Source organism: Plecotus auritus (genome assembly GCF_963455305.1).
Source record: "Plecotus auritus genome assembly, chromosome: 3".
NCBI classification, from domain to species: Eukaryota; Metazoa; Chordata; class Mammalia; order Chiroptera; family Vespertilionidae; genus Plecotus; species Plecotus auritus.
Window position 1 is genome coordinate 192805861 of NC_137772.1, and position 24454 is coordinate 192830314.

A 24454-nucleotide genomic window follows, 5' to 3' on the forward strand; every position below is an offset into this window, starting at 1 on the left:
GTCGTATGGGTGCTCCCTTGTAGATAATTAACTGTTTTTCTCTTGCTGCTTTTAATATTCTCTCTTTGTCTTTTGCTCTTGGCATTTTAATTATAATGTGTCTTTGTGTGGTTCTCTTTGGATTCCTTTTGTTTGGGGTTCTGTGCGCTTCCTGGACTTGTAAGTCTATTTCTTTAACCAGGTGGGGGAAGTTTTCAGTGACTATTTCTTCAAATAGGTTTTCAGTATCTTGCTCTCTCTCTTCTTCTGGCACCCCCATAATTCTAATGTTGGTACGTTTGAAGTTGTCCCAGAGGCTTCTTACACTGTCTTCAACTTTTTGGATTCTTTTTTCTTTTTGCTTTTCCGGTTGAGTGTTTTTTGCTTCTTTGTATTCCAATTCTTTGACTTGATTCTTGCGATCCTCTAGTCTGCTTTTAGGTCTCTGTATAATATTTTTTATTTCAGTCAGTGTATGCTTAATTTCTAGTTGATCCTTTTTCATATCCTCGAGGATCTCGTTAAATTTATCAGCCTTTTCTAGGAAATTCTTGAAAAACCTTATAACCGTGGTTTTGAACTCTATATCCAGTCGTTTGCTTTCCTCCATTTCCTTCATTTGTGACCTGCCTCTTTGTCTCTGTATTTTGGCTGCTTCCCTGAGTTGATGGAGTGGCTTTGTGTGCTAGGTGTCCTATAGGGCCCAGTGGCTCAGCCTCCCCAGTTACCTGAGGTGGACACTCTTGGTGGGCCCCTTTGTGGGCTGTGTGTGCAGTCTTGTTCTAGTTAAGCCTAGATTGTTGTTAGTATCACTGGGGGGAGTTGACCTCCAGGCCAATTGGCTTTGAGGATCAGCTGTGTCTAAGCTGGGAGAGTTTCTATGCTCAGCTTGGATGGGGCGGAGTCTCTGGGTGGAGCAGACAGCCTTGGTTTCCCGTCAGCCCCGCCCTACGAGGCCCCTGTGTCTCAGTTTCCCACGGCAATGGCTGCGCGCACCTCTGAGAGAAGGCTGCCCTCGAGTTTCGCCTGCTGCCAGACAGTCCAGTTTCTCCCCGAATGAGTCTGGGTACCCAAAGTCTCACCCGGAACTGGATTTCAGTGCAGTCGGGAGGTTTTGTTTCCCTCCCGAATGAGAAAGCTAGCTGCATGCTTGCTGCCCGCCCTCTCCGGCACCGCGAGTAAGCCAGCCGCGTATTCAGCCGCCCGCCCTTTCCGCGCGCAGGTCTCTGCACCTCTGTCTTCCACAGCTCCTCTGGGTCTCAGTGTCCTTTCATCTTTCCTTCTAGTTGCAGAATTTCTACTCAGCCAGCTTTCCGGTGGTTCTGGATGATGTCCGCTCTGTCTTCAGTTGTAGTTTTGAAATTGTTGTGTGAGGCAGCAGTATAGGTGTTTACTTATGCCGCCATCTTGGTTTCTCCCGTTTCGTTTCTTGCTGGGACTATTATAACCTCTTATATGGTTTACCTGTTGCTGTCTTCATTCATGGTGCAACCAGAAAGATATCCTTAAATATCATTCTCTTATTTTTAAACTCAGCCACTGACTTCCTATTAACTGTGGAATTAAATCTCAAATTTCATAACATCCTATATAATAAAAGGCTAATATGCAAATTGACCAAACTGCAGAACAACTGGTCACTATGATGTGCACTGACCACCAGGGGGCAGATGCTCAATGCAGGAGCTGCCCGCTGGTGGTCAGTGCACTCCCACAGGGGATCACAGCTCAGCTAAAAGCCAGGCTCACAGCTGGTGAGCACAGTTGCGGTGGCAGGAGCCTCTCCCACCTTCATGGCAGCGCTAAGGATGTCCTACTGTCGGTGGGGAGAGCGGGCCTAAGCCATCAGTCAGACATCCTCCGAGGACTCCTGGACTGTGAGAGGGCGCAGGCTGGGCTGAAGGACTCCCCTGAGTGCACCAGGCCTCTAGTGTTATCTAAGGCTCTTAACTCCCTCCTATCCCTGGCCTTATCTCGAAAAACTCCTTGGAAATTACTTTGTCCTTACGTAAATGAACACCATGTATTTTCTTACTGTCCCTTGAGTCTTGACTGTTGCTCTTATTTGGAATACTAGTATTCTTATCCCCTAGTCTTATAAATTAGCTAATACTTTTGTGATTCTGTAATCACTGTCTTCTAAGAATCTTTCTTTAAACCTTTAGACTGAGTATAATGCGCTTCCTGTGTATTCCCAGTATACTGTTCTTAAACATTACATGCTTACCATATTACTTGAATTAACCTCTTTTATATTTGATTCCTGTCCTGTAGAATCTTAGAGAACCAGAATCACATATTTTTTTCATTTTTACATGTCCATGCCTAATGAGGTTCCTGGTACTTACTAGCTGCCCCATTGGATTTTATCGCATGTGATTTTTCAATTTCCTTTCTAAATCAATCCATGTTATATTGGTCTTGCTCAGAAAACCTATCACTCAATAGATGCCATAAATTTTATGCCAAAGCTTTAGATTTTGATGTATATTGTTTGATGTATGTTTATAATTTTATTTCATGTTCTCAGAGAACGTGAAATAAAATTATAGGGTATCATTTATTGTGCTGATTAAACTAAAGGTAGGTAGTCTTTATTATATGAATTTGAGGTCAGAAATAATTAATGTAGCTCCCAAAAGTATGAAATACACATCTGAATAGTAGATTCCATACCAAAAGATATTGTGTGTTCTAGTACTAATATAAATTCAGAAGAAGAAATAAAAGCATGACTGACATTAATTCTTATTGAGATCTATGAACTCTTGATATTTTTCTTATCATTATCTAAAGCAGTATCTTAATTTGGAAGGTGTGATAAAATTGAACATTGCAATGCAATTTGAAAAGTCAAACTTTACAGTAGCCATGAGCCCGATATAAGTGACTAAGTATAATTTTCTATTTTAATTAAATTTAATTTTGTTTTATTTTTTTATTTTCTCCTGTTATCTTACTACTAGGTGATTTTTAAAGTAGAACTATTTAGAATAAAATAAATTTTATGCTTTAAATTTTTATTTAAACCAAGGTGGAATCATACTTTTCTAAAGTTTCTCATTTGTGCAAACTATATTTTCATTAACTATGTAGTGCGAATGTCAAATAATTGTTGGACGTGATGAATTTAATTCATGTCTTTTCATTGGACATGGATAGCATTTATGTAAAGAAAAAAGTTATTTGTAATATTTAACATTTTAAATAAGAATATTTTTATAAAACTTGATAATGATAGCTACAAATTAGTTTTTCTTAGTCCTAAAATAAATGAGTTTAAATAAAATAATTACTGGATACTACTTTTGTCATATATGTGTGTATGAGAATAAACTAGTTTCCATATTAAAAAAAGACATTTACTGCTCTGTTTTGATTAATTGTAACATTTCCCTAATCGTTAAAATTATTTAATTTTAGTAAGATTGCCTAGAAAGGAGAATTCAGTGCAATGTGAACCTAAAATATTTGTCAGAATCTTAAAAGAACGTAATGTTAACAGATTCAGTTTTCGTTGTATCCTAAATACTTGTGTGTTGTTTTCAACTTAGAATGTGTTCTTTTTTATATCCATCTTGTGGTGTTTTATTTCATCTGCTTCACCAGTTTAGTACCATTGACATTCTTCTTCAGTATAAAAGTTGAAATGGAGTAGATTATGTATGGGATTGTGATCAGAGAGCATTTATAAAGGTTAAGTGAGGTGGATTAGATCCTCTTTAAGTATTCCATTTTAAGGGTTTACTTTCATAAATTAGTCAAGGGTTGGTGAGCTATAAATTTACTCTTTACTATATCATTGGAAGTTTTTTGCTTTTTATTTAAGGAGATTAGCATGAAGGTTTATATATATATATTAAGCCTTGATTGTATTGCTGATTAATTGTCTATTACTTTTTCTCACTACTTTGGATGAAACAAAAGCATATGTTGTATCAGAAATGATTTCAGAAAGTGGGAAGCACTCAATGAGTGCAGCTTGGGGGCTTTCTTGGGGAGCTTGTTTATTCACTAATATTCAGTAATGCTGGTTTTATCTTAATATTTGTTTAAATGTGAATAGGCCTCTCATTACCACTCTATATTCAGTTCAAAAATATTGGTAATACTTCTCTGAATTTTAGATTTGTTGTGAAAATTAGATAAATGAAACTTGAAGAAAATGCCCTGATTTAATTTTGCTGTTATTTTGAAATACTAATTTTGGAAGATTTTATTAATACAATAAAGGAGAAATCATATTTAAATTTTAAGTTATTTTCAAGATAACAAATGTGTTTATATGAATATCAACAGAGGTGGTTAAAACGAGTAAAAACCTAATGTTCATTGTTTTTAAGGTGACTTGATTTATGTAACTTTAATTGTTGGGTATTTGTTTCTAAGATTCCCTCTAGTGTCCAGGCTAAAAAGTATCATTATATTAACAGGCTTTTAAAAATAGTACTACTCAGTTGAACAGATTTAAAAATATATAGACGATAATATTTTTTCTTTAATTTTATTTTGCTTTTATATTTAATTTGCTCTAATGGGGACATGACAAGAATTGACTATGTATAGATCTTGTATAATTTCAGTATTGCAGTTAAAAACTCTCCTGCTACCATATTTAGAGTGCCACTTTTCATGTAATGAATTATTAGATTGAAAATTATTCTGACTTACAATCACTTTTTACCATTACTGATTTTGGTACATTGCTTTGATCACAAATAGATGTCAGCCAAAATGACCAAATGGATATTTTTTTTGAAGATACAGCATTTGGCTTTATATGACAAATTTTATACCAAACAGAAACTAAGTAAAATAGAATATTCTCTAAATTGGTAAATTACACCCCTATTAAAATGATTTAGCTCCTTTTTCCATAAATCAGATTATTACGTTTTTCAAAGTAGTATCTGTGTTGGGTCACTTTAAATTTCTTCCTTATATGATTAAGTATAATTGAAACTAATGCCTTACTACAGTATGTAATATTTGAAAACAGAAAGTATATGCAAATAATGGGGGGATGAGGACAAATATGTAATACCTTAATCAATAAAGAAATTTTAAAAAATACTGTTTAATTCTCGGTGATTATCTAAATCTAACATATTTAAATAAATATTGAACCAGAGCTCAAATATTATTACTGTGAATATTTATGAAAATAGCATACTTGCAGGCTTAATATTTAATGTCTAGAAACTCAGGGATAATTAAGTGTAAACACATTTTCACCACACATACACATTTGGATTTTGGTTACCAAGGTGTGCTGATACGTAAAAATTAGTAGCAAATTAAGTTCTGGGAAAAAGTCATTTGAGTAGCTTATGTAAGATTCTATGCCTTTGCTTTTCATTTCCTTTTGTTAAAATCAGTGTTCCTATTCATAACATTGACAAAATATCTATGAAGAAGACATTAAAGAATCTTAAATGTCTGATACTCATTTGCCTATAGAGAAATGTGAAGTGTCCTTACTCTTTCTCAGTATTAATGTTTCCATTAGTGATACACTTTTCCTGTTATCTGTACACCTCAAACCATCATATATATTCACATTTTAATACTTGTTTTATATTTCAGGGTGTTGATGATGCCTTCTATACATTAGTTCGAGAAATTCGAAAACATAAAGAAAAGATCAGCAAAGATGGTAAAAAGAAGAAAAAGAAGTCAAAGACAAAGTGTATAATTATGTAAATACAATTTGTACTTTTTTCTTAGGGTATACTTAAGTGGTAATTTTTGTACATTACACTAAATTATTAGCATTTGTTTTACTTTAGCATTACCTAACTTTTTTTTCTGCTCCATTCAAACTATTAGCTTTTATCTTGAATGCTTATTTTAAAATGACAGTGGAAACTTTTTTTTCTCTTAAGTGCCAGTATTCCCTGAGTTTTTGGTTTTTGAACTAGCAATGCCTGTGAAAAGAAACTGAATACCTAAGATTTCTTTCTTGGGGTTTTTGGTGCATGCAGTTGATTACTTCCTATTTTTCTTACCAATTGTGAACTTTAGTGTGAAACAAATTAATGAAGCTTTTAAATCCTCCCTATTCTGTGTTTTATCTAGTCATCTACGGATTAATTACTAATTATAACTTCAATTGAGATTTAATGTTTTGCCAGAACATTAAGGGAACACGAATTTCTGAGCTTCCTGTAGATTCATCTTGTAGCCATCATGTCCTCTAGTTTCAGTTGCCATTACTTAATGTAAATTTACACTGTTCACAAAGGCTTTCTTCCTCTTTCACTGCTATTTGTCAGTCATGTTCCCAAAAATAATATATTTTTTCTATAAAAGGGAAAAAAAGGAAAAAAAAGACAAGGCAATGGAAAATATTAAAAGGCCATTTACTTTCCACATAGATAAATTCCTATAATACTCTTAATAGCTTTTCCTGTTAATGCAGACCCAGTATGTAATGAGGATTCTAGCAACCATTTGGGGGGTATATTTACATGCTACTAAATTTTTGTAATAATTTAAAAAAAATTTTAACATGTATAAAAATTCTCGTAGGAATTAAATGTAGTCTCCCTGTGTCAGAGTGCTCTTTCCTAGCATAACTTTAAATAAACCTTTTCTTGAACTTGTCTTTAAAAATAATTTTAATTCTGGTAGTGATATTAAAGATTATTTGAGTTGGTTAGTTTAGTAGGTGTTCAAGAGACCAAGTTGAAGTCCAGGCCCTGTGTGAACCCCTGAGCTCCATTGTGAGTTTCACAGTACGGAGTGCATCCCTATGGTCTCCCCGTGTTGTCAAGCATTGGTTGGTCAAAAATGGGGACTGGGAGAGATGTGGCTAGCTCAGCAAGATACATTCTCACTATGTGGTGGTTCTGCTGACAGATCAGGAACATAACTTAAAAACAACAACAATAGAACTTAAATTATATGTATATATTTTAAATGAGGTTTTGGGGATGGGGCAAAACTTTAATTTTTTTAAATAATGAAGGGAAAAAGTTTCAAAGTCTCTAGTATTGTCTAGTTCTCTTAACATGCTAAAGTAACATAAACACTTTACAAGTCTGGTCCATTTTTAAAGAATATCTAAGGCTTAAAAGATAAATTAACAAAATGATTCTTTCAATGCATTTGAAATGTTGCTTATTTTAAGATATTTAAAGTGAGATGGTACGTACATTTAAAGCAAGAGGTGAAAATATCATTGAACTAGGAGGAAGGTGACTTAGATTTTGGTGTCTTTTGATCACTTATCATTTCTTCATGTTAAAATAAGTCATCTCAAGGCCATAGCTAGCCTTACAATTATGTGATTTACATTCAGTTTACATAAAAATATACCTGTTTGTCAATCTCAGCATAATCTATAATTTTTTACCTGTGTTATTATTTTCAATACCAGTTTTAGGCAAAATTATGTAAGAGGTGAAGTTTATTTTTGAATATCCTTTCTCCATATTCAAGACCTTTCCTCTCATATTAATGTCATCTTGCCTGCCTACCCTTCTATATGGCCAATGACTTGATGCTTTTAATACATCCAATTCCCCCTAACCTCAAGATTTATTGCTGTTTTGGGTATCTCCTTGAAGGCTTCACATCGTCACATCAGAATGCCTTACATCTTCTTACTTGCTCAAACTCCACATAATCTGACAGATACTACAGTGGGATTTGACCTAATGGCTAATTTTTGAAGTGGCTGTAGCAATTTAATCTTGAACCTTTGAATATCATGTTTGCTGACTGGTCCATTAGTGACTAGGAATTTTCATACCTGCTATGAGTAGACAGAACCCTATCCAGTGGAAGAATTTAATAAAGGTAGTGCTGAAAGACTTCCTTAGATAATCTGTAATTAGGACTAACTCTGGTAATAGGACACATTGCATTGTTTTAATAACAAATCTTACAGTGAAAAATACTTTAAAACTTAATTTATAAAGCTTCTTAGCACAGTTCATTCAACATATTTGAGTGCCTTCTAAATGCCAGGCACTACACAAGGCACTAAGGATATTATGGTAAAGGGGACATAATCTTTATGCTAAAGTAGTCTTTATATTCTAGAGTGGTTTGTAAGGCATTTGGCACATGACCCAGAAATAACCATGCATATTTTAGTTTTGTAGGGAAGGGAATCGGTCTCTTAAAATTTCTTCCATTTTTGGGATAATAATTTTGCTCTGATTCCAATGTAACTGTTTAATCAAGCTACTTTATATAAATCATTTTTCATTGTTTTAAAGGAGTAAGCTTTATTTGGCATAATTGTGTGACTCTATTGGGACAATTATAGTATACATTAAGTTATATTTAATAATATTAAAATCCCCAAGTATGTAATATTCTGGTTGGCCTCTTTGTATAAGTAATTAAAATAGACTTTAAAATTAATAATGAATTCTGAAAGTTATGTTTATTTAAGGACGATTAAACATATGCCTGAACTAATTCACAGAACAGGAAATTTCTGTGTAAAAATCATTATGATTTCTGAAATGGTTTGCTAAACTAAGGTTCATGAAACATTATCTAGGTGGAGTATTAAGACTTATATAGAACCTCCTCTTATTTCTACCCAAGATAAAGAAATGGCCATACTTCAAGAATAGCAGTGCATAATTGAGGGAGGGGATTTTTTAGGACTCTTGAATTTTTTATGTAGCTGGGCAATGTTTTTTAAAGCAGTGGTAATTATCCTTTATTATCTAAATTTCGAATGAATTGACACAAGGTTTGTTTTCATAGAGATTTTAAAAGAGGAGAGATGATCCTAGAAGTAATATAAATGTTACCTAATTATTACAGACTTAAAGATAAAAATCCTTGTTGAAGTTGAAAAAATGCTAAATTATAGTCTTAGACATAAACTTGTTTGTGGAAGAATGTATCAGAAGTATGTAGTAAAATTTGAATGAATATTTCCAATTGGGAATTCTAGGCTCTATTTTAACTGAGTCACACTGCATAGGAATTTAGAACCCAACTTTTATAGGTTATCATAACCTTTGCCACGTTGCACAATTTTGTCCTAATATATAAAGAAATCTTGTGAGGCATGTTAAGTTGCAGTTTGCACAAATTCATCTCATTTGTATTCCATTATTTTTTTTCTTCTAGCCATTTTTCTACTCATTCAGTTTTTGTAGGTAATAAAAGCTGTCATTTACATTTGTCAAAAAGTAATACTTTCATGGTAATTATATATTGCTGATTTTTAAGAACCTATCAGTTACTATAAAACTGAATTTAATAACTTCTCTGTTAATATTGGGTAGCATGAAATCTGCTTTGATAAATTGAACAGCATACAACTGGTAGCTGCAAATTCCTTCAGAAAATGAAATTATTTCTTTCTAAAGATATATTCTTATCAGTTCTTAAAATATAGTGATAACTAGATTAATACTTATTTTAGTTTAATAGTTTTAAGTGCCTGTTTGGGATGATACTAGGTAATTTAGGGAAAACAAAATTATTACCTGCAGAAATGTCAATTACAGAGGGCTCCCCTCCCCATAGAGTTAAATGGGTTATGTAATGTTTTATCTAAAAGTTTCCAGTTCCACTGTCTTGTGTTTTCATGTTGAAAATACTTTTGCATTTTTCCTTTGAGTGCCAATTTCTTACTAGTACTATTTCTTAATGTAACATGTTTACCTGGAATGTATTTTAACTATTTTTGTATAGTGTAAACTGAAACATGCACATTTTGTACATTGTGCTTTTTTTGTGGGGCATACGCAGTGTGATCCAGTTGTTTTCCATCATTTGTTTGCGCTGACCTAGGAATGTTGGTCATATCAAACATTACATTTAAAAATGACCACTCTTTTAATTAACTTTTAAATGTTTATAGGAGTATGTGCTGTGAAGTGATCTGAAACTTGTAATATTTTTGTCATGAACTGTACTGCTCCTACTTATTGTAATGTAATAAAAATAGTTATGATGACTATGCTAGTGTGTATTTATTTATTTTTAAATATATTTTTATTGATTTCAGAGAGGGAGAGGGAGTTATAGAAACATCTATGATGAGAACCATTGATTGCCTTCCTCTTGCACGCCCCCTACTGGGGATCGAGCCCGCAACCCGGGCATGTGCCCTTGACTGGAATCGAACCCGGGACCCTTCAGTCTGCAGGCTGATGCTCTATTCACTGAGCCAAACCAGCTAGGGCTAGTGTATTTCTTAATAGAAATTTGAAATATTTGCCCAACAATTGATATGGAATAGTTCATAATCACAGATACTGTAGTGTGTTAGTAAATCTTTTTTTTTTTTTTTGCAGCTTACAAGTTAGAAATATTCTTTATTTATGAAAGGTGCTGTGAACATTTTGTAAGGTGTGTTTGCTTAAGCTTAAGACCATCTTAGTTTTAATTCCATTGCCATGTTAATTCATTTAGAAGTAGGTGCAAAACAGGTCTACCTTTATGACAAAAAAATAACTTTATTTATTACTTTTATCAAAGAAGGTAATTGATACATAACAGGTGATTTAAGACCCAAAGGAAGCTAGAAGCAAAATAATGGAGATATTGAATAGGTATGTATGTAATGCCAATCACTGGCAAGCTATTTCAAGATCAGAAGTAATCTTCATATGTATTATTTCTATAACTGCACTAAAATCATGACCAGGTGCTATTTGTTTTGTAGTGAACCTTGCTAATATACCAGATGGGGTAAAAAATAAGGTACTCCTTCAAAAATTAAGAGAATAAATGTAAGATTTGCCTAGTTTCATGAGAATGAAATGGCATTGTCAGTTAAATGGAGAAATGGGCTAAGAATAATTGGCAAAAACCTATTAAGTTACAATTGTTTAAGTACATTATTTTTCATTTGAAATTAGGTACTCATTAATCTATAATTTGTAGTTGGCAATGTTATGTTAGTATAAAATTGCATAAAGGGTTGCTGATAAAACTCAGTATAAATACAAGTTGAACCCTGTTTTAGCTCAGTTAAGGCAGCTTAAGTATTTTTATATGTTGTGTATATGTTGCCATTTTAAGTTAGAGTTATTTTTATATTTGTTGCACAGGAACAGCTGGCGCTGGTTTTAGTGGAATTATAGTAATGATCAGTTAGTGTCTTTGGTATCTGAATAATAGCGCTGTTTCATAGCTCTGTATTTCCTAAGGAAATATAAGGCTTCTAGCTCTTTCATTACAAATTCACCCCGTGCAATAAGTTCTCTGATCTTCTCTGGGTCCTTCACATCTTTGTTTTTAAGGAAAACATTCTTCAGACGCCTTTTAAAATAGTCTGCTCCTTTGGGATAGTCTCGTCCAAGGTACAGCAGCTTAAAAGAAAAAGATTATATATTTCTAAACAATCCATGTCAATGAACAACATTTATAAAGTTGGCAACATAATTACTTACATTTTTATAAAGATTCAGTACTTCTCCTCTTAAAGAATTAGCCATTTTCATTTATGGAAAATATCCACTTATATATAGCATACCTAAAGAAAAAGAAAGTTTGTGGGCTTTTTTGCAAATAACTGTATTGTAGTGAAAATAAAAAGAGTTTTTACATAGTGGGAAAATGCTAACTTTTTTTATCCAGTTAATATTTTGAGCACTTTTATGTTCCAGGCACTGGGATATATCTATGAATATTGGTTAGATAAGATACCTGCTTTCACAGAACTAACATCTCCTGGGGAGACATAAACTAACAAGATAATTAAGAACTTTGACAAGTCCCATGAGGGAACTAGGATAATGAGAGAGAGAAAATGAATTGTCAGATATGTAGGTATACCTCCTTTTAATACCACAGTAGAATGTATTAGAACTAGATTTGAATGCCAGCTTTATAATGTATAGGTTACTTAACCTTTCTGAGCCTCAATTTCCTTATCATCAAAAGGAAGATTGTATTTTTTCTGCTCTCAAGGCAAGGCCAGTTTTGGAGGGCATTGAGAAGAGGGCTGATCAAATCTAGAAGGGTGCTATCCTAAGAAAGGCTAAAAAGTAGGAGAAACTTGCTGTGTGAGTCCAGCAGGCTCACAATTAATGGTAGACGGGCAATAAGATTGGTGGTAAAGAGGCCAAGTGAACAACCCATAAGGGGTTACTTGAGCAGGCAACATCAAATAGGATAGATTTACCTCATGTATAATTTGTTAATGAACCAGGATATCCTAAACATAGACATTAATTCCCAATACTTGTTATAATTGTGGGGATTAAATCATAAAAGTCCTAACATAACCAGGCCCAAAGTAAATGTTAAATGTCATTTATAACCTCCTCTAAAATTCTGTAATTCCAATTTTCCCAATGACCTATGGAAACAGTTCCTCAGCCCGATGCATGAAATTCATGCAAGAGTAGGTCTCCTTTCTCCCGGCTGCTGGCACCGGCTTTCCTCTGGCATCCGGGACCAGGGCTTCCCTCTGGCCACCAGCAGGCACCCGGGCTTCCCTCTGGCCACCGGCAGGCACCCGGAACCCAGGCTTTGTCCAGAAGGACATTCGGTCTAATTAGCACATTACACTTTTATTATAGACTAGTGACCTGGTGCATGAAATTCATGCATATTAAAAGGGAATTAATTAGAGGAAATAATTCAATATTGCTATTTGCCCTTTCTCTATAATAGAAGTATCAGATGAAAGAAAACTAGTAAAATGTATATGAAAATCTTCCTTCTGTCAGAGTCTGGGGCATGCCACGGGAACCAGAGTCAAGTCCTCGCCCACCCACGTGCACCTTGAAATTGCGCGAGACCCAGACCCGGCCGGCCCCACCCCTGTCAAGCCCCGCTGGGTAGGGGTTGCGGCCTCAGGTCACCTGCCCCAGCGCCAGGAAGGGGGGTGTGGCCTGAGGTCCTCTGGCCCAGGCCAGAAGGTGCGACCTGAGGTCCCCAGTCAAGCCCTGCCAGGCAGGGGCCACAACCTGAGGTCCCCCGAGCTGGGGCAGGGGGCACACCTTGAGGTCCCCCATCAAGCCCTGTGGGCTGGGGGCACAGCCTGAGGTCCCCTGTCAAGCCCCACCAGGCAGAGGGCGCAGCCTCAGATCCCCTGCCCTGCCCAGCGCCACGCAGCCTCAGGTCCCTGCTGATTGCTCGTTAAGGCTCGTTATGGGAACTCGGCCTCCGCTGTAGGAGCAACCATCTTGTGTTACAGAATCCCCGCCTTTGCTGTGGGCGCAGCCATCTTGTGTTACGGAATCCCTGCCTCTGCTGTGGGTGCAGCCATCTTGTTATGGTGTGACATCAATTTGCATATTCCCTCTTTATTAGATAGTATTAGAGTCCCAATACATGAATTTGTGCTCTATTGGGGTCCACCGATTGGGGCCGGGCCTGTTGGAAGGAGGAGATGGCAGGAGGTTGGCCAGCGGGTCCCGCCCCCGAGTGGGGTGGGGGGGCCGATCAGGGTCCAGCAGCCAGGGGGAGGGGCCATGGGTGGTTGGCCAGCCAGCCCTGCCCTGATTGGAGTGGGGGGCCGATCGGGGGCAGAGCTGGCTCGGGGGAGGGGCTGTGGGCCGAATGGGGTGGTGGGAGCCCATCAGGGACAGGAACAGGTGGGGGGAGGGGCTGCAGGAGGTTGGCTGGCAGGCCCCACCCCCTATTGGGATGGGGGGGCGGTCAGGGGTGGGGCCAGTGGGGAGGGGGGTGGGGGTTTGGCTGGCCAGTCGCACCCCCAGATCTGGCTGGTTCGCTAGCCCCAGTAGGCGTCATAGCGACCGGTCGTTCTGGTCATTACAGTGTTCTGGTGACAGGCTTTTTATATGTATAGATGATTTCACCCTTGCAGGAAAGTTGCAACATACTAATATTTTTTCCTGAACTATTTGAGAAGTTACTAACATGCTGTCCCATCAGCCTGAATACTTTGCATAGCCATCCAATAGAAATATAAGAGCACTTACTTTTTAGTAGTACATATTATAAAATATAATCATTTAATAACATTTTTTATATTTAAAATATTATTTTAATGTGTCACACTAGCTATATTTTAAGGGCTTACCCAGGACTTAGTTGCTATCACACTGGACAGCACAGCTTTAGAGTGTATTGTCCATGAACAAGGACATTTCCTACAGAACAATACGATCAGCATTAGGAAGTTAACACTGGTACATTACTCCCATTTGATCAACAACCCCTTCATGTTCTGGCACTTGTCCTAAAAATGCCCTTATTTCTCTAGGGGCCCAGTGCATGAATTTGTGCACCTTGAAAGGAACTGTGAGCCACGAGTCTGCGGTGGGCAGAAGGGTAGGTCTCGGCCCATCCACCATGCCCCTGCCTGGCCCCTCCCGCCGCGGTCCCCAGTCCTGTCTGCCAGCAGCTCTGCTCCTGCCACCACTGCTCTCATGCACCAGCCCCACTTGCAACTGCTGACGGCAGAGTGATTGGGGCCGGCACCAGCAGTGGGTGCAAGTGGGGCCAGGGCCATCAGCAGGTGTGAGCGGTGCTGCTGCTCCAATCACCCCTCAGGAGCAGGAGGAGGTGGAGAAGCCCTGAGGAGTGATTGGGGCCGGCAGCTGCCACTCACACCCGCTGATGGCACCGAGCGATCGGGGCTGGCGCCAGTGGGTGCAAGCAGTGGCTCTGGCGCTGCAGCAGGTGTGAGCACTGGGCAGGACCGTGGTGCACAGGAGCAAAGAATTTTTAGTAATCATCAGAGGCTTGCCCCGATTACAGCAACCGGCGCCCCGCCTTGGTCTGGCGCCCCTGCTCACCTCCACCATCCTGCCGTGGCCAACGCCCGCCATGATCCACGCTCTACTGCCTGTGGCTGTTGCCCGCCATGTTCTGCACGCATCCCCTGGTGGTCAGCGCACATCATAGCGATTGGTTGTTCTGCTGTTCAGTCTATTTGCATATTAGGGTTTTATATATATAGATAACAAAAGGATCCAATCCAAGATTACACATTGCCCATGTATTTTGTACAATGTGTCTCATTTTGATGTTAACTCATGGCCAGATTAAGGTTGTGTAGTTTGGGCAAACATATTACAGACATGATGGTTTGTTCATTTTATTGCATCTTATCAGGTGGACACAATTCCAAATTGTTTATTATGGTTGATGTTAATTTTGATCACTAGAATAAGGTTTGAATTCTCTGTAAAGTTACTCCCCCCGCTTTGAAGTTAGTAAGCATTTTGTGAGAAGTGCTTTGAGACCATATATATATATATATATATATATATATATATATATATATATATATATATATATATATATATTCCTGAAAAACCTTTCATGTTGCAAAAACATTAAAAATAACAGGGTTTTGGGGGGAAATAGGTTTGGGACAGACCACTCAAATCTTATGCAACTAAACAACTAATAAACAGAAACTGGTATTTGGAGAGTTAATTTGGATCACTTGAGTTTCTCTGAGCCTAGCTGGAGACTCACAGAGATGTTTAAACTGCTAAAAATAATAGAGTTAGGGGCTGGAGACTAAGAAAGGATCAAAAGAGGCAGGAAGAAGTCTGGGGATGATGGATATTTATCATGATTGTGGTGATGATTTCATAGGTGTATGCATATGTTTGGTTTATCAAATTGTATTTATATTTTAAATAAATGTAGTTTATTCTATGTCAGTTATACCTCAGTAAAGCTTTTTAAATGCTAAAAGTAGGGTTGGTAGAAACTGAGGAACACATGGAAGTAGAGAGCTATACAGCGGTCGCCAACCGGTGGTCCGCGGACCACTGGTAGTCCGTGAGGTCTTAAAGGTTGGCGACCACTGGTTTAAGGAAACCTTTGGACTTGACACTTAGTGGTCAGAGTAGGTGGTTCAGTCTGCCACCAATCAATAGTTGCATACAATGGGGTATGCTTCTCTGGGGAAGGAGCCCTGAGTGTAAGCACCTGTTTAAAATTTTTTAAAAAATATACCTGAACGACTCCTGCTGATACTAGAGCAACTAAGTGAAGACTTTCATTTTATGCTGAAGTTCATAAATCACATAGGAACCAACATTACTTCCATGTTAAAACTTGTACAATCCCCTTTTTACTAGTTTATTAACTAATTTACATAACTAGCATACAATGAAGCAAAACAATTGCTTTTTCTTTGAGTTCATTAATGTTAGTTTACTCTCAATTTCTGTTGTTTTCCTCCAAGTTGCTTTTTGTTTCCCTGCTGTTTGCTTTTGCTACATCACTTCTGAGCTTTCCTCCAAAGACTGGTAAACCTTTTCTGTCTATTCTTAGAAGTAAAAGGCAAATGCATTTTAGAATATCTGCATACATGGTTGCAACTTACAGACTTTGACCTTCACCTAGTCCTAGGGGGATTTGAGTGGGCCCTTTATTGGGGAACCTCCGATGTTAATCTTAGGTCTTTCCTCTCGGGCTGGTCAGATTTCCCAAAGAAGTATCTTCCAATCTTCTGAGGATTTGCTTATTCAAAGTAGTACATATTATAAAATGTACTACTTTTATTCAGTATTTTGTATGCCCAAATTCACTTAATTTCTTTTCACTGTGGTTCTCATGTACTTAGTATGCCTAAAGACACCCCAGTTCAGATTTTGTCCATAAATGAACCTCCAGTCTTCTGTGGGAGTGAGAGGGCACAGTCACTTGGAGTTGTTTCTCAAAGAGCTTTCACTTAATCCTCTTTGCTTCATTTTTCATTTCCAATCCCAATGGCCCTGTTCCAGTGCCTTTTGAGAATGATGCAGTAGAAATGGAGCTTTTCTGGTGTGCTAAATAAGTCACTCACCTGATTTGCAGCTTCGAAGTCTTATTGTCATCCCCCCTCTAATTTTTCCAATTTATTTTTATAGCCCCCTTTAATGAAAATTTAGTGGAGTTTTGGAAGGGAGTGAAATTAGAGAGGTGTATTTAACCTGCTATATCAATACCTAATTTCATTTTTAAAAATGTTTCTTGTTAGGCTGAGAACCATTTTCCAATGTGGTTTAACCTTATTGAAGAATGACTCTTAAAACCAAGTGCTTTTAAAATAATTCTAAATTAAATCTACATAGGTATGATTTCAAATTGCAAATGATAACTTGTTTTATTCCAGGGGAAAAGCATAGTTTTATTTAATTCACAGTCTGTAAATTTGTGAAAGCTTTTAGAGATATGGTTTAAATTGTCCTAAAAGCTGTTGTTCTTTTTATAAATTAATGAAGTATTTTTCCAGCAAAAAAAAGTAGCTGAAAGGTAAATTCTCCCCATTCTTTGCTATGTTAATTTAAACAGATTAAGGCAGTGTATCTTTATTATTGTACACTGACATTTAGGCATTTATGTGTATTTTAGCATTTGGGAACAATCGGTCTCCCTGGGTTTGCAATTGGTGCACAATTTAAGTGCACAGGGGCCTGGGACTGCTCCTTAACCTTGCATCAAGTTATGGTGGTTTCTGTTCTTTGTAAATAGCCAGATGAGTTAGGGATGAAAAGAAGCCCCCCTTTATTCTGAGAGTGCAGCTGTGCGTAGTAGGCAAAGGCTGGGGGTAACAATCCCCACTGACAGCTTTTCTAGTGACTGGGCTAAGAAGCTAAGACTTAATCAACTCCAGTCCTGGGGTAAGCAAGGATTGTCATTTTACTAGGGATTTTGGCACTCAAAGCTGTTGTTAATCACTCTTCCCCATACAGTTCAGATGGCAATAAGAGAGCTGAAAGAAAACTTGCAAAGAAGGGCAATGCACTATTATTATTTATTGGGATCTGGTAGACTTGACTCTATTAAATAGACGAAGCACATATCCCCAAAGTTAAACCTAAAAAGCTTCCCACAAAAACTTATTCCAACACAACTGCCAGCACTGAAGGATATGTAATCAGAGAGGTCGGTGGCAAGAGATGTTGCTCCCAAAGGCTGGCATACAGTTTGGTCTCTAGTCCGACCTAGAAGCCAGATGATATAAGTGAGTTGAAAGGAGACGGTTATGTATGTTCAGAACGGGTAGGTATTAGACCTATCCGAAGGAAAGAGGAACACTTCCTTACTCTTACGCAGCTTGCAAGAGAAGTACTAGAGGAGAACCAAGCCCACTGGCATAATCTCTTACAGCGTGGTGACCCCTAGAACCCAGTCCAGCCTGTTCTGTCACATCCAGAGCAATACCAGGGGGGGGGGAGGTTGGTAAGAGTGGGAGTTTGAGCAAGTCCTCTCCCTGGAGGCCTACCATTTTAAGGTAATTTGGAATTATCACCTCCTTTCCCCAATCAGTCCTAGTTGAGTGGACTGAGGTTTTTTTAATCATAAAAAGTAGTTTGGTTAAAAAATAATTTAAAACAAAAGCTTACTTCCATTCCAAATGGCTTCAGAAGTAGATGAAGTCAACATTTATGTGTTTATTTTACTAACGTGAATTTGGAGGTGGATGTCAACTATTCCACAACCTGGATTTCTCTTACAATGAGGATAATAACACTAACCCACAAAGACTAGCTCAGTAATATTTATTAATATATTTAACCAATGACATTGGGATAGAGCATTATAAAATCAGAATTCAGAGATGAGAAATGGTGTCAGCAATTTGAAATTATTTCATGTCATATTATGCTAAAACAGGGTTTTGGGACCTAAAACCATGGAGAATTCAGTTAGGCTTTGGAAGGCACTTGATTTCTTAAATAACTTAATTGTAGTTTTCTGTGGGTCTGAGTTGTCAGTGTTTCTTCATTTGGGAGGAGTCACATTCTGAAGGTTGTGCTAGTGGTTATCACAATTTTTGACCTTGGGGAAGAGTCACATTCTGAAGGTTGTGCTAGTGGTTATCACAATATTTGACCATCAAATAACTTAATGACCCTGGCTGGGCTTCAGCGACCTTCATCTGTAAGCAATAACTTTACCCAGGAATTGTTTCAAATCCTTCCCAGCGGCTTGTTTACAGCGGCTCTTAGAAAAAACGACACATATCTTGCACGGAAATAAACAGAACCAGGTGCAAGGAGAAGAATCCGAAGGTCATTCATTTAAAAATAAGCCAAGCCACTCGGGGCCAATCTACCTCTTATCTAAATGGCCGGCACCCCGCTGGCCTAAGCTGTGGGGACCCGGGGAGCTGGGCAGCAGCCGACCTGGGTAGCTGGGGTGGCCCCTTTCCTTCTGGAAGCCCTGACACAGATTCGCCCAACACACTCCAGGGAAAGAGGGAGGGGTGAGACCCGCAACGGCAGAGGCGCCCGGAAACTCTCTCCCACACCCCGAGAACATCCTTGCCCCGAGCGTAACTTCACCGCCTCCAGACCCCAGGGTCCGCAAAGCAGAAGGAAACACCTGGGAGCTGCACTCACGCACTTTCCGGCGCGCCGCAGCCGGAAAACTTCACACCGCTTCCACTCCTCCGTCAGTCACCCACGCAGCACGGAGAGGGTGCGGGCGAGCTGTCAGGGAGGGGGTGCGGGCGAGCTGTCAGGGAGGGGGCGAGCTGTCCGGGAGGGGGCGGGGCGCCGCCCGGAAGAACCCAGCGCGACTGCGCGGACCGTGCGAGCAGAAAGCGCTGTTTTCCGGGGGCCCCAGTGGGCGGGGCTTGTCGTCCTGACAACCCAAGAGCGTTCCGTCCACACCGCTCAGCTTCGCCTCTTGCAGACAGACCGCTGAGGTCGTGCTTCACTCAGCATGGTGAGCAGGGAATGTGGGGGAACCAGGTGAAGGGCGAGCACCGATTCTCCTGCCCCGGTGTTCAATGAGGATAAGAACCCGACTTACTTTAGAGGGGAGCAGGTCGGTTTAGGAAAGAACCCCTGCCGCTGTTGGGGGAAAGGCCTTCTCTCAATCCGTGGTCTTCCCGCGGACAGGCCAGACGGTGTCCTAATCCCACACTGTTGCATGGTTTAAAAAGTGGTCTCAGCCGAGTGAACATAGTGATTTTTGACTCAAGGTACGCAGCCTGCCCTGAATTTATTAATTATGATAAAGCTTCTCGTTTTTTCCCTACACTCCTCAGCTGTCTTCTCCAAGAACAGAGGCCAACATATAGCAATGAGATTAATATCTTTACCCATTTTTCTTAAATGTGATTTCCGTCTTCTATGACTGAAATCAGAGGAAGTGGAAATGTAATTAGTTAATTATTTAAAAATTATCGGAAAATATGAAGTTCGTTCTTTGTACTTATGCCCTCTGAACTTTGAGCACTACTCACTCACTGATGCTCTTATGATTTGCAGGGAGGTGAGGATATGAGTTTATCCCAAGCCTGCTTCACATTAAAAAACTAGTGAGAGGTGACCATTTGCCCATCTTTAAAACATGGCTACTTGAGAGCAGGGGCAATATTTACATCAATATTTATATAGTCTGCTGTATAGTACTTACTTCAAAATGGAAGTATGTTAGCAATTATGATAATAAAAATGGAGCCCGTTTGTAAAAGTTATGTGAGAGCAAATACTCTTCTATTCCTCTTTATATCATCTCCAGCATTTTAGAGTATCTTGTGTGTAAATCATTAATAAATATGTGCACTTTTCAAGAATGTATAATCTGCTTTGTGCCATTTTAAACATTTATATTTTATACAGTGATAATCTTATGGCTTGAACCAGTAATTTGCCCTATGTAAGTGTTAACATATGGAAAGTTTGTAATCTTATAGTTACATGATCTCCTACAAATTCCTTACCATAAACCTAATGGACACATGGGCCTGATCAGGAAATTACAAATAGTGTAACCGAAAAATACTTCTAATTATTTATTGAATTACTTTGCTTTCCAAAATAATTTCCACACATTGCTGAATGCTGATTCTCTTTCTTATAAAATAAGCAATCATTTCACAGAAAGATTTTTCTATGAGATCATTCCTACACTTTCAAACTGGAATTAGTACCAACACTCAATGACTTACTGTTCTTTGGAACCCTTTAAACTAGTGCCTTTCTGACTGGTACTCTGAATTCGTTTTTAAAAGACTTTTTATTTTAAGATAAAATTAGGTGTACAAAAAAGTTGCAAAGATGGTACAGAGACTTCCCTTATATTCTTTACCCAGCTTCTCCTAATTTTAGCATGTTACATAATCAGGGCACTTTTATTAAAAGTATTTGATTTTTCAAAAAATTTATCAATTCTTTTGTTTTTCCAAATTTTAGAGCCCCAAAGCAAAGAAGGTAGGTAGAAATTTTCTCATCGTAGTTTTATAATTACTGGCATTGTACAAACAGAATATTAAAACATTTTTAGTTAGTTTTATTATAGTTTATAGATTTTAGTAAGCTTACTTTGTAGACATTAATGCTGTTTAAATCATGAGGTTAATCCATTCATCACCTCACATAATTAACATTGTGTGTGTGTGTGTGTGTGTGTGTGTGTCTGTGTGGGTGGTAAGAACATTTAAGATCTACTGCCTTGGCAGCTTTCAAGTACATAAAACAATGTTATTAACTATAGTCACCATGCTGTACATTAGATCCTCAGAACTTATTCATTTCATAACTGAAATTTATACCCACTGACCAGCATTGCCCATTTCCTCCATCCCTCCACCCCTGGCAATCACCAATTTACTCTCTGTTTCTATAAATTTGGCTTTTTTTTAGACTTTACATCTAAGTGAGATTATACAATTTTTGTCTTTCTCTGATTTATTTCACATAACATAATGCCCTCAAGGTTTATCCATGTTAATGCAAATAGCAAGATTTTGTTCTTTTTTTATGGCTGAATAATATTCTATGGTATGTTTTCTTTTTCCTTATCTAGTCATCTGTGTATAGACACTTAGATGGTTTCATGTCTTGGGTATTTTGAATAATGTTGCAATGAACATGGGGATGCAGGTATCTCTTCGAGAAAGTGATTTCATTACATAAAGTTTACGTTCTACCTGGGGAAGGGAGGTGATGAAATAATATAAACCTATATAATAAAAGGCTAATATGCAAATCGACCAAATGGCGGAACAATCAGTCGCTATGATGCACATTGATCACCAGGGGGCAGATGCTCAATGCAGGAGCTGCCCCATGGTGGTCAGTGCACTCCCACAGGGGGAGCACTGCTCAGCCAGAAGCTGGGCTCATGGCTGGTGAGTGCAGCAGTGGTGGTGGGAGCCTCTTCTGCCACTGCAGCAGCACTAAGGATGTCCAACTGATGGCTCAGGCCCACTCCCTGCAAGAGGCTCCTGGACTGCCAGAGGTCACAGGTCGGGCTGAGGGACACCCCCCACCCCCCGCCTCCAGTGCATGAATTTCGTGCACCAGCCCTCTAGTTTTAAATAACTTTGAATATGCAGAAAACCAAGAAAGGTTGCAGTGAGAAATGTGTGGTAGAGGATAGTGCTATTTCATATAGGGTGATTAAGGAAGTAAAATTTGAGAAGAGACCTGTATGAAGTAAGAAAGTCAATAATTACCTGGCGTATGACCACTTTAGGCCAAAGAAACTGTTATTGCGAAGTTGGCAGTGACCTTGTGAGAATACCAGAGTGGTTAGAATAGAGTGAGAGAGGTAGAAAGTGAAAAATAAAATATGGGGTGTGGGTGGAGATAACAGGAGACAGTTCATGGCTAAGTAGACCAAGATGAAATGTTTGGGTTTTTATTCTGAGGGTAATGGATAGCCTGAGAAAGTTGTAAACAGAAGAGTGACATATGATTTACATTTTTTTAAAGGGTCAATGGAAAATTCACTCTCGGGAAGCAAGAGTACAAGTAGGAGAACAAGTTGGGAAGCTGTTGCAGCAGTCTAGAATAGATCCAAGTCTTCGCACTGAAATAAATCAAATTCTAGAAGTAAAGAGGGCCCTCTGAGATACACAAAGGTTTTCTAAGGAGACAAGGACACAGAGATCTTTATGGAAATCAATTTCCAGATAATCAACTTCCATATTGATCTTTTCCTGGGGAAAATCTACAGTTTCAAAGTCCTGCCTTTTGCCAGTACACTCTCTTTTTTCACAATTACCCTTTTGCTTTTCAAAACAAAGGCATATCTCTCAATCATTCTAATCTTACCCTCAGGCCTGGGCTATGAAACTAATGGACGATTCAAAACATTTATTCTGGCAAACCTTTCTTTAGTTATGGCACCAGGGACTTCTTGTTTTGTCTTGTAAGCGCTGAAATGTGGCATTAGAAGTTTTGAGATATTCTGTATTTCTTATATATTGTGTGGAGTGGTGGGACTGGTAATAATTTTTGTTTTGTGACATCACCCATGAGATTATTGTCAAACAATGATACACAAAAAAACTATCACAATGTAATTCATTAATAAAACATCCAGACTCCAAAAGTAACAATTTTTAAAAATAATTCTTTATTGTTGAAAGTATTACGTATGTCCCCCTTTCCGCCTCATTGACCCCCTCCAGCCCACCCCCGCGCCCCAACCCAGGCCTTCAGCACCCTCTTGTCTGTCTCCATGGTTTATGCATATATGCACACAAGGTCTCAAAAATAACAATTTTTAATGAAAAAAGATTGAGTATTAGTAAGTATGTAAATGAGCTTAATATTTCTACATAGACCTTAAAGTCGTTTTTGAAACTTCATACAACTTGAATTAATATTACTCATTGCAAAAGCTAGGAAGTTGTACAGGACTATAGAAAAGGTTAGAATACCAGGTGCACTGTTGAAAGATCCACCACTGCATTTACATCAATATGTTGTTTTTTCCAAAAACTACTGCACTTCATAGAATACATGAAATAGCAGAAGACATTAAGTAGATTGTAGGGGAAAATTGCCTTACAGATGGATGAATGCATAGATGATTTCTGTTATTCCCAGTTAATTTATAATTGCTCTTCCAGTGAAGAAAATTATATTAAGAAATGTTGATATTTGAATTATTTTTAGGAATACATCTTGTGAAGAGACTTTATAGAACTTGGTTTATTTTTATTAGAATTGATTTTATTTGAATAGACTGAGAATGGTAACTAAAAACCTTCAGGTATGGAACTGTTCCATACCTGAAGGTTTTTAGTTAGGAATACAATATTCACAAACAAGCTTTGTTCGCCTAAAATTTGAGTCCTGTTTTCTATGGAACATTCAATGTTGACCCTAAAATATAAATGATGTTAATTAAGTTCAGGTCATTAAAATTGCATCTTCTTAAAACAATGTGTAAGGAAATGGAATAAACTCATACCTGATCTCATAATACAAACTGAGGTAGCTTGTCATGAAGATGCATATTAACATGTTTATTTGTACTAAAAAATGAAGTCAGGCTGTCTTCTGTAATTGTGATGTGGCCATTTGGTTTAATTGTGACATCACCAATTGGTTTAACTTTGAAAGCCAGACTTTGCAATAGGTAAATAGTAGACACTTTTTATTCTTTAAATGAGCAAAGTCTGCAGCTTTAAAGTTTTGATCAACTTAAAATTAAAGCAAGTGGTGAGATAAAAGAATTTTATCAAAAATATTTTTATTTTTTCCATTTCCAGTAATGTTGGGCTTAAAAGATTTTTTAGATCAACTTTTAGGCTGAAAACAAATAGTGCTGACTAAAATATACATATAGATCAAAACTGTCATCTTAAAAGCATTTA

The 24454-nt window shown here is 37.9% G+C and overlaps 2 protein-coding genes across 10 annotated transcripts in view; one reads left to right on the forward strand and one right to left on the reverse strand.

Annotated features, from left to right (window-relative positions):
• KRAS (KRAS proto-oncogene, GTPase) overlaps window positions 1–9917 on the forward strand; it is a 43800-nt gene extending 33883 nt beyond the window's left edge. For 4 of the 7 annotated variants that reach the window (XM_080662332.1, XM_080662331.1, XM_080662333.1 and 1 more), the window contains one exon: window positions 5566–9917. In XM_080662332.1, coding sequence (XP_080518458.1) covers window positions 5566–5682 — 117 coding nt within the window. In that variant the 3' untranslated portion in view covers window positions 5683–9917. The remainder of the gene's footprint in view (window positions 1–5565) is intronic. The other 3 variants (XM_080662328.1, XM_080662330.1, XM_080662329.1) reach the window with 2 other exon arrangements.
• Window positions 9918–10398: 481 nt separating this feature from the next.
• ETFRF1 (electron transfer flavoprotein regulatory factor 1) lies at window positions 10399–19373 on the reverse strand. Of its 3 annotated transcripts, none has more exons than XM_080662336.1 (3): window positions 19237–19373; window positions 11358–11440; window positions 10399–11276 (listed from the first exon to the last, which is right to left on the reverse strand). In XM_080662336.1, exons 2-3 carry the CDS (start codon window positions 11406–11408, stop codon window positions 11055–11057), a joined length of 273 nt encoding a protein of 90 aa, XP_080518462.1. In that variant the 5' UTR covers window positions 11409–11440; window positions 19237–19373; the 3' UTR covers window positions 10399–11054. The 3 variants fall into 3 exon arrangements, with proteins under 3 accessions (XP_080518462.1, XP_080518461.1, XP_080518463.1); XM_080662335.1 differs by having other exon boundaries at window positions 19233–19367; XM_080662337.1 differs by lacking the exon at window positions 19237–19373 and adding an exon at window positions 13961–14019.
• Window positions 19374–24454: the final 5081 nt, after the last annotated feature.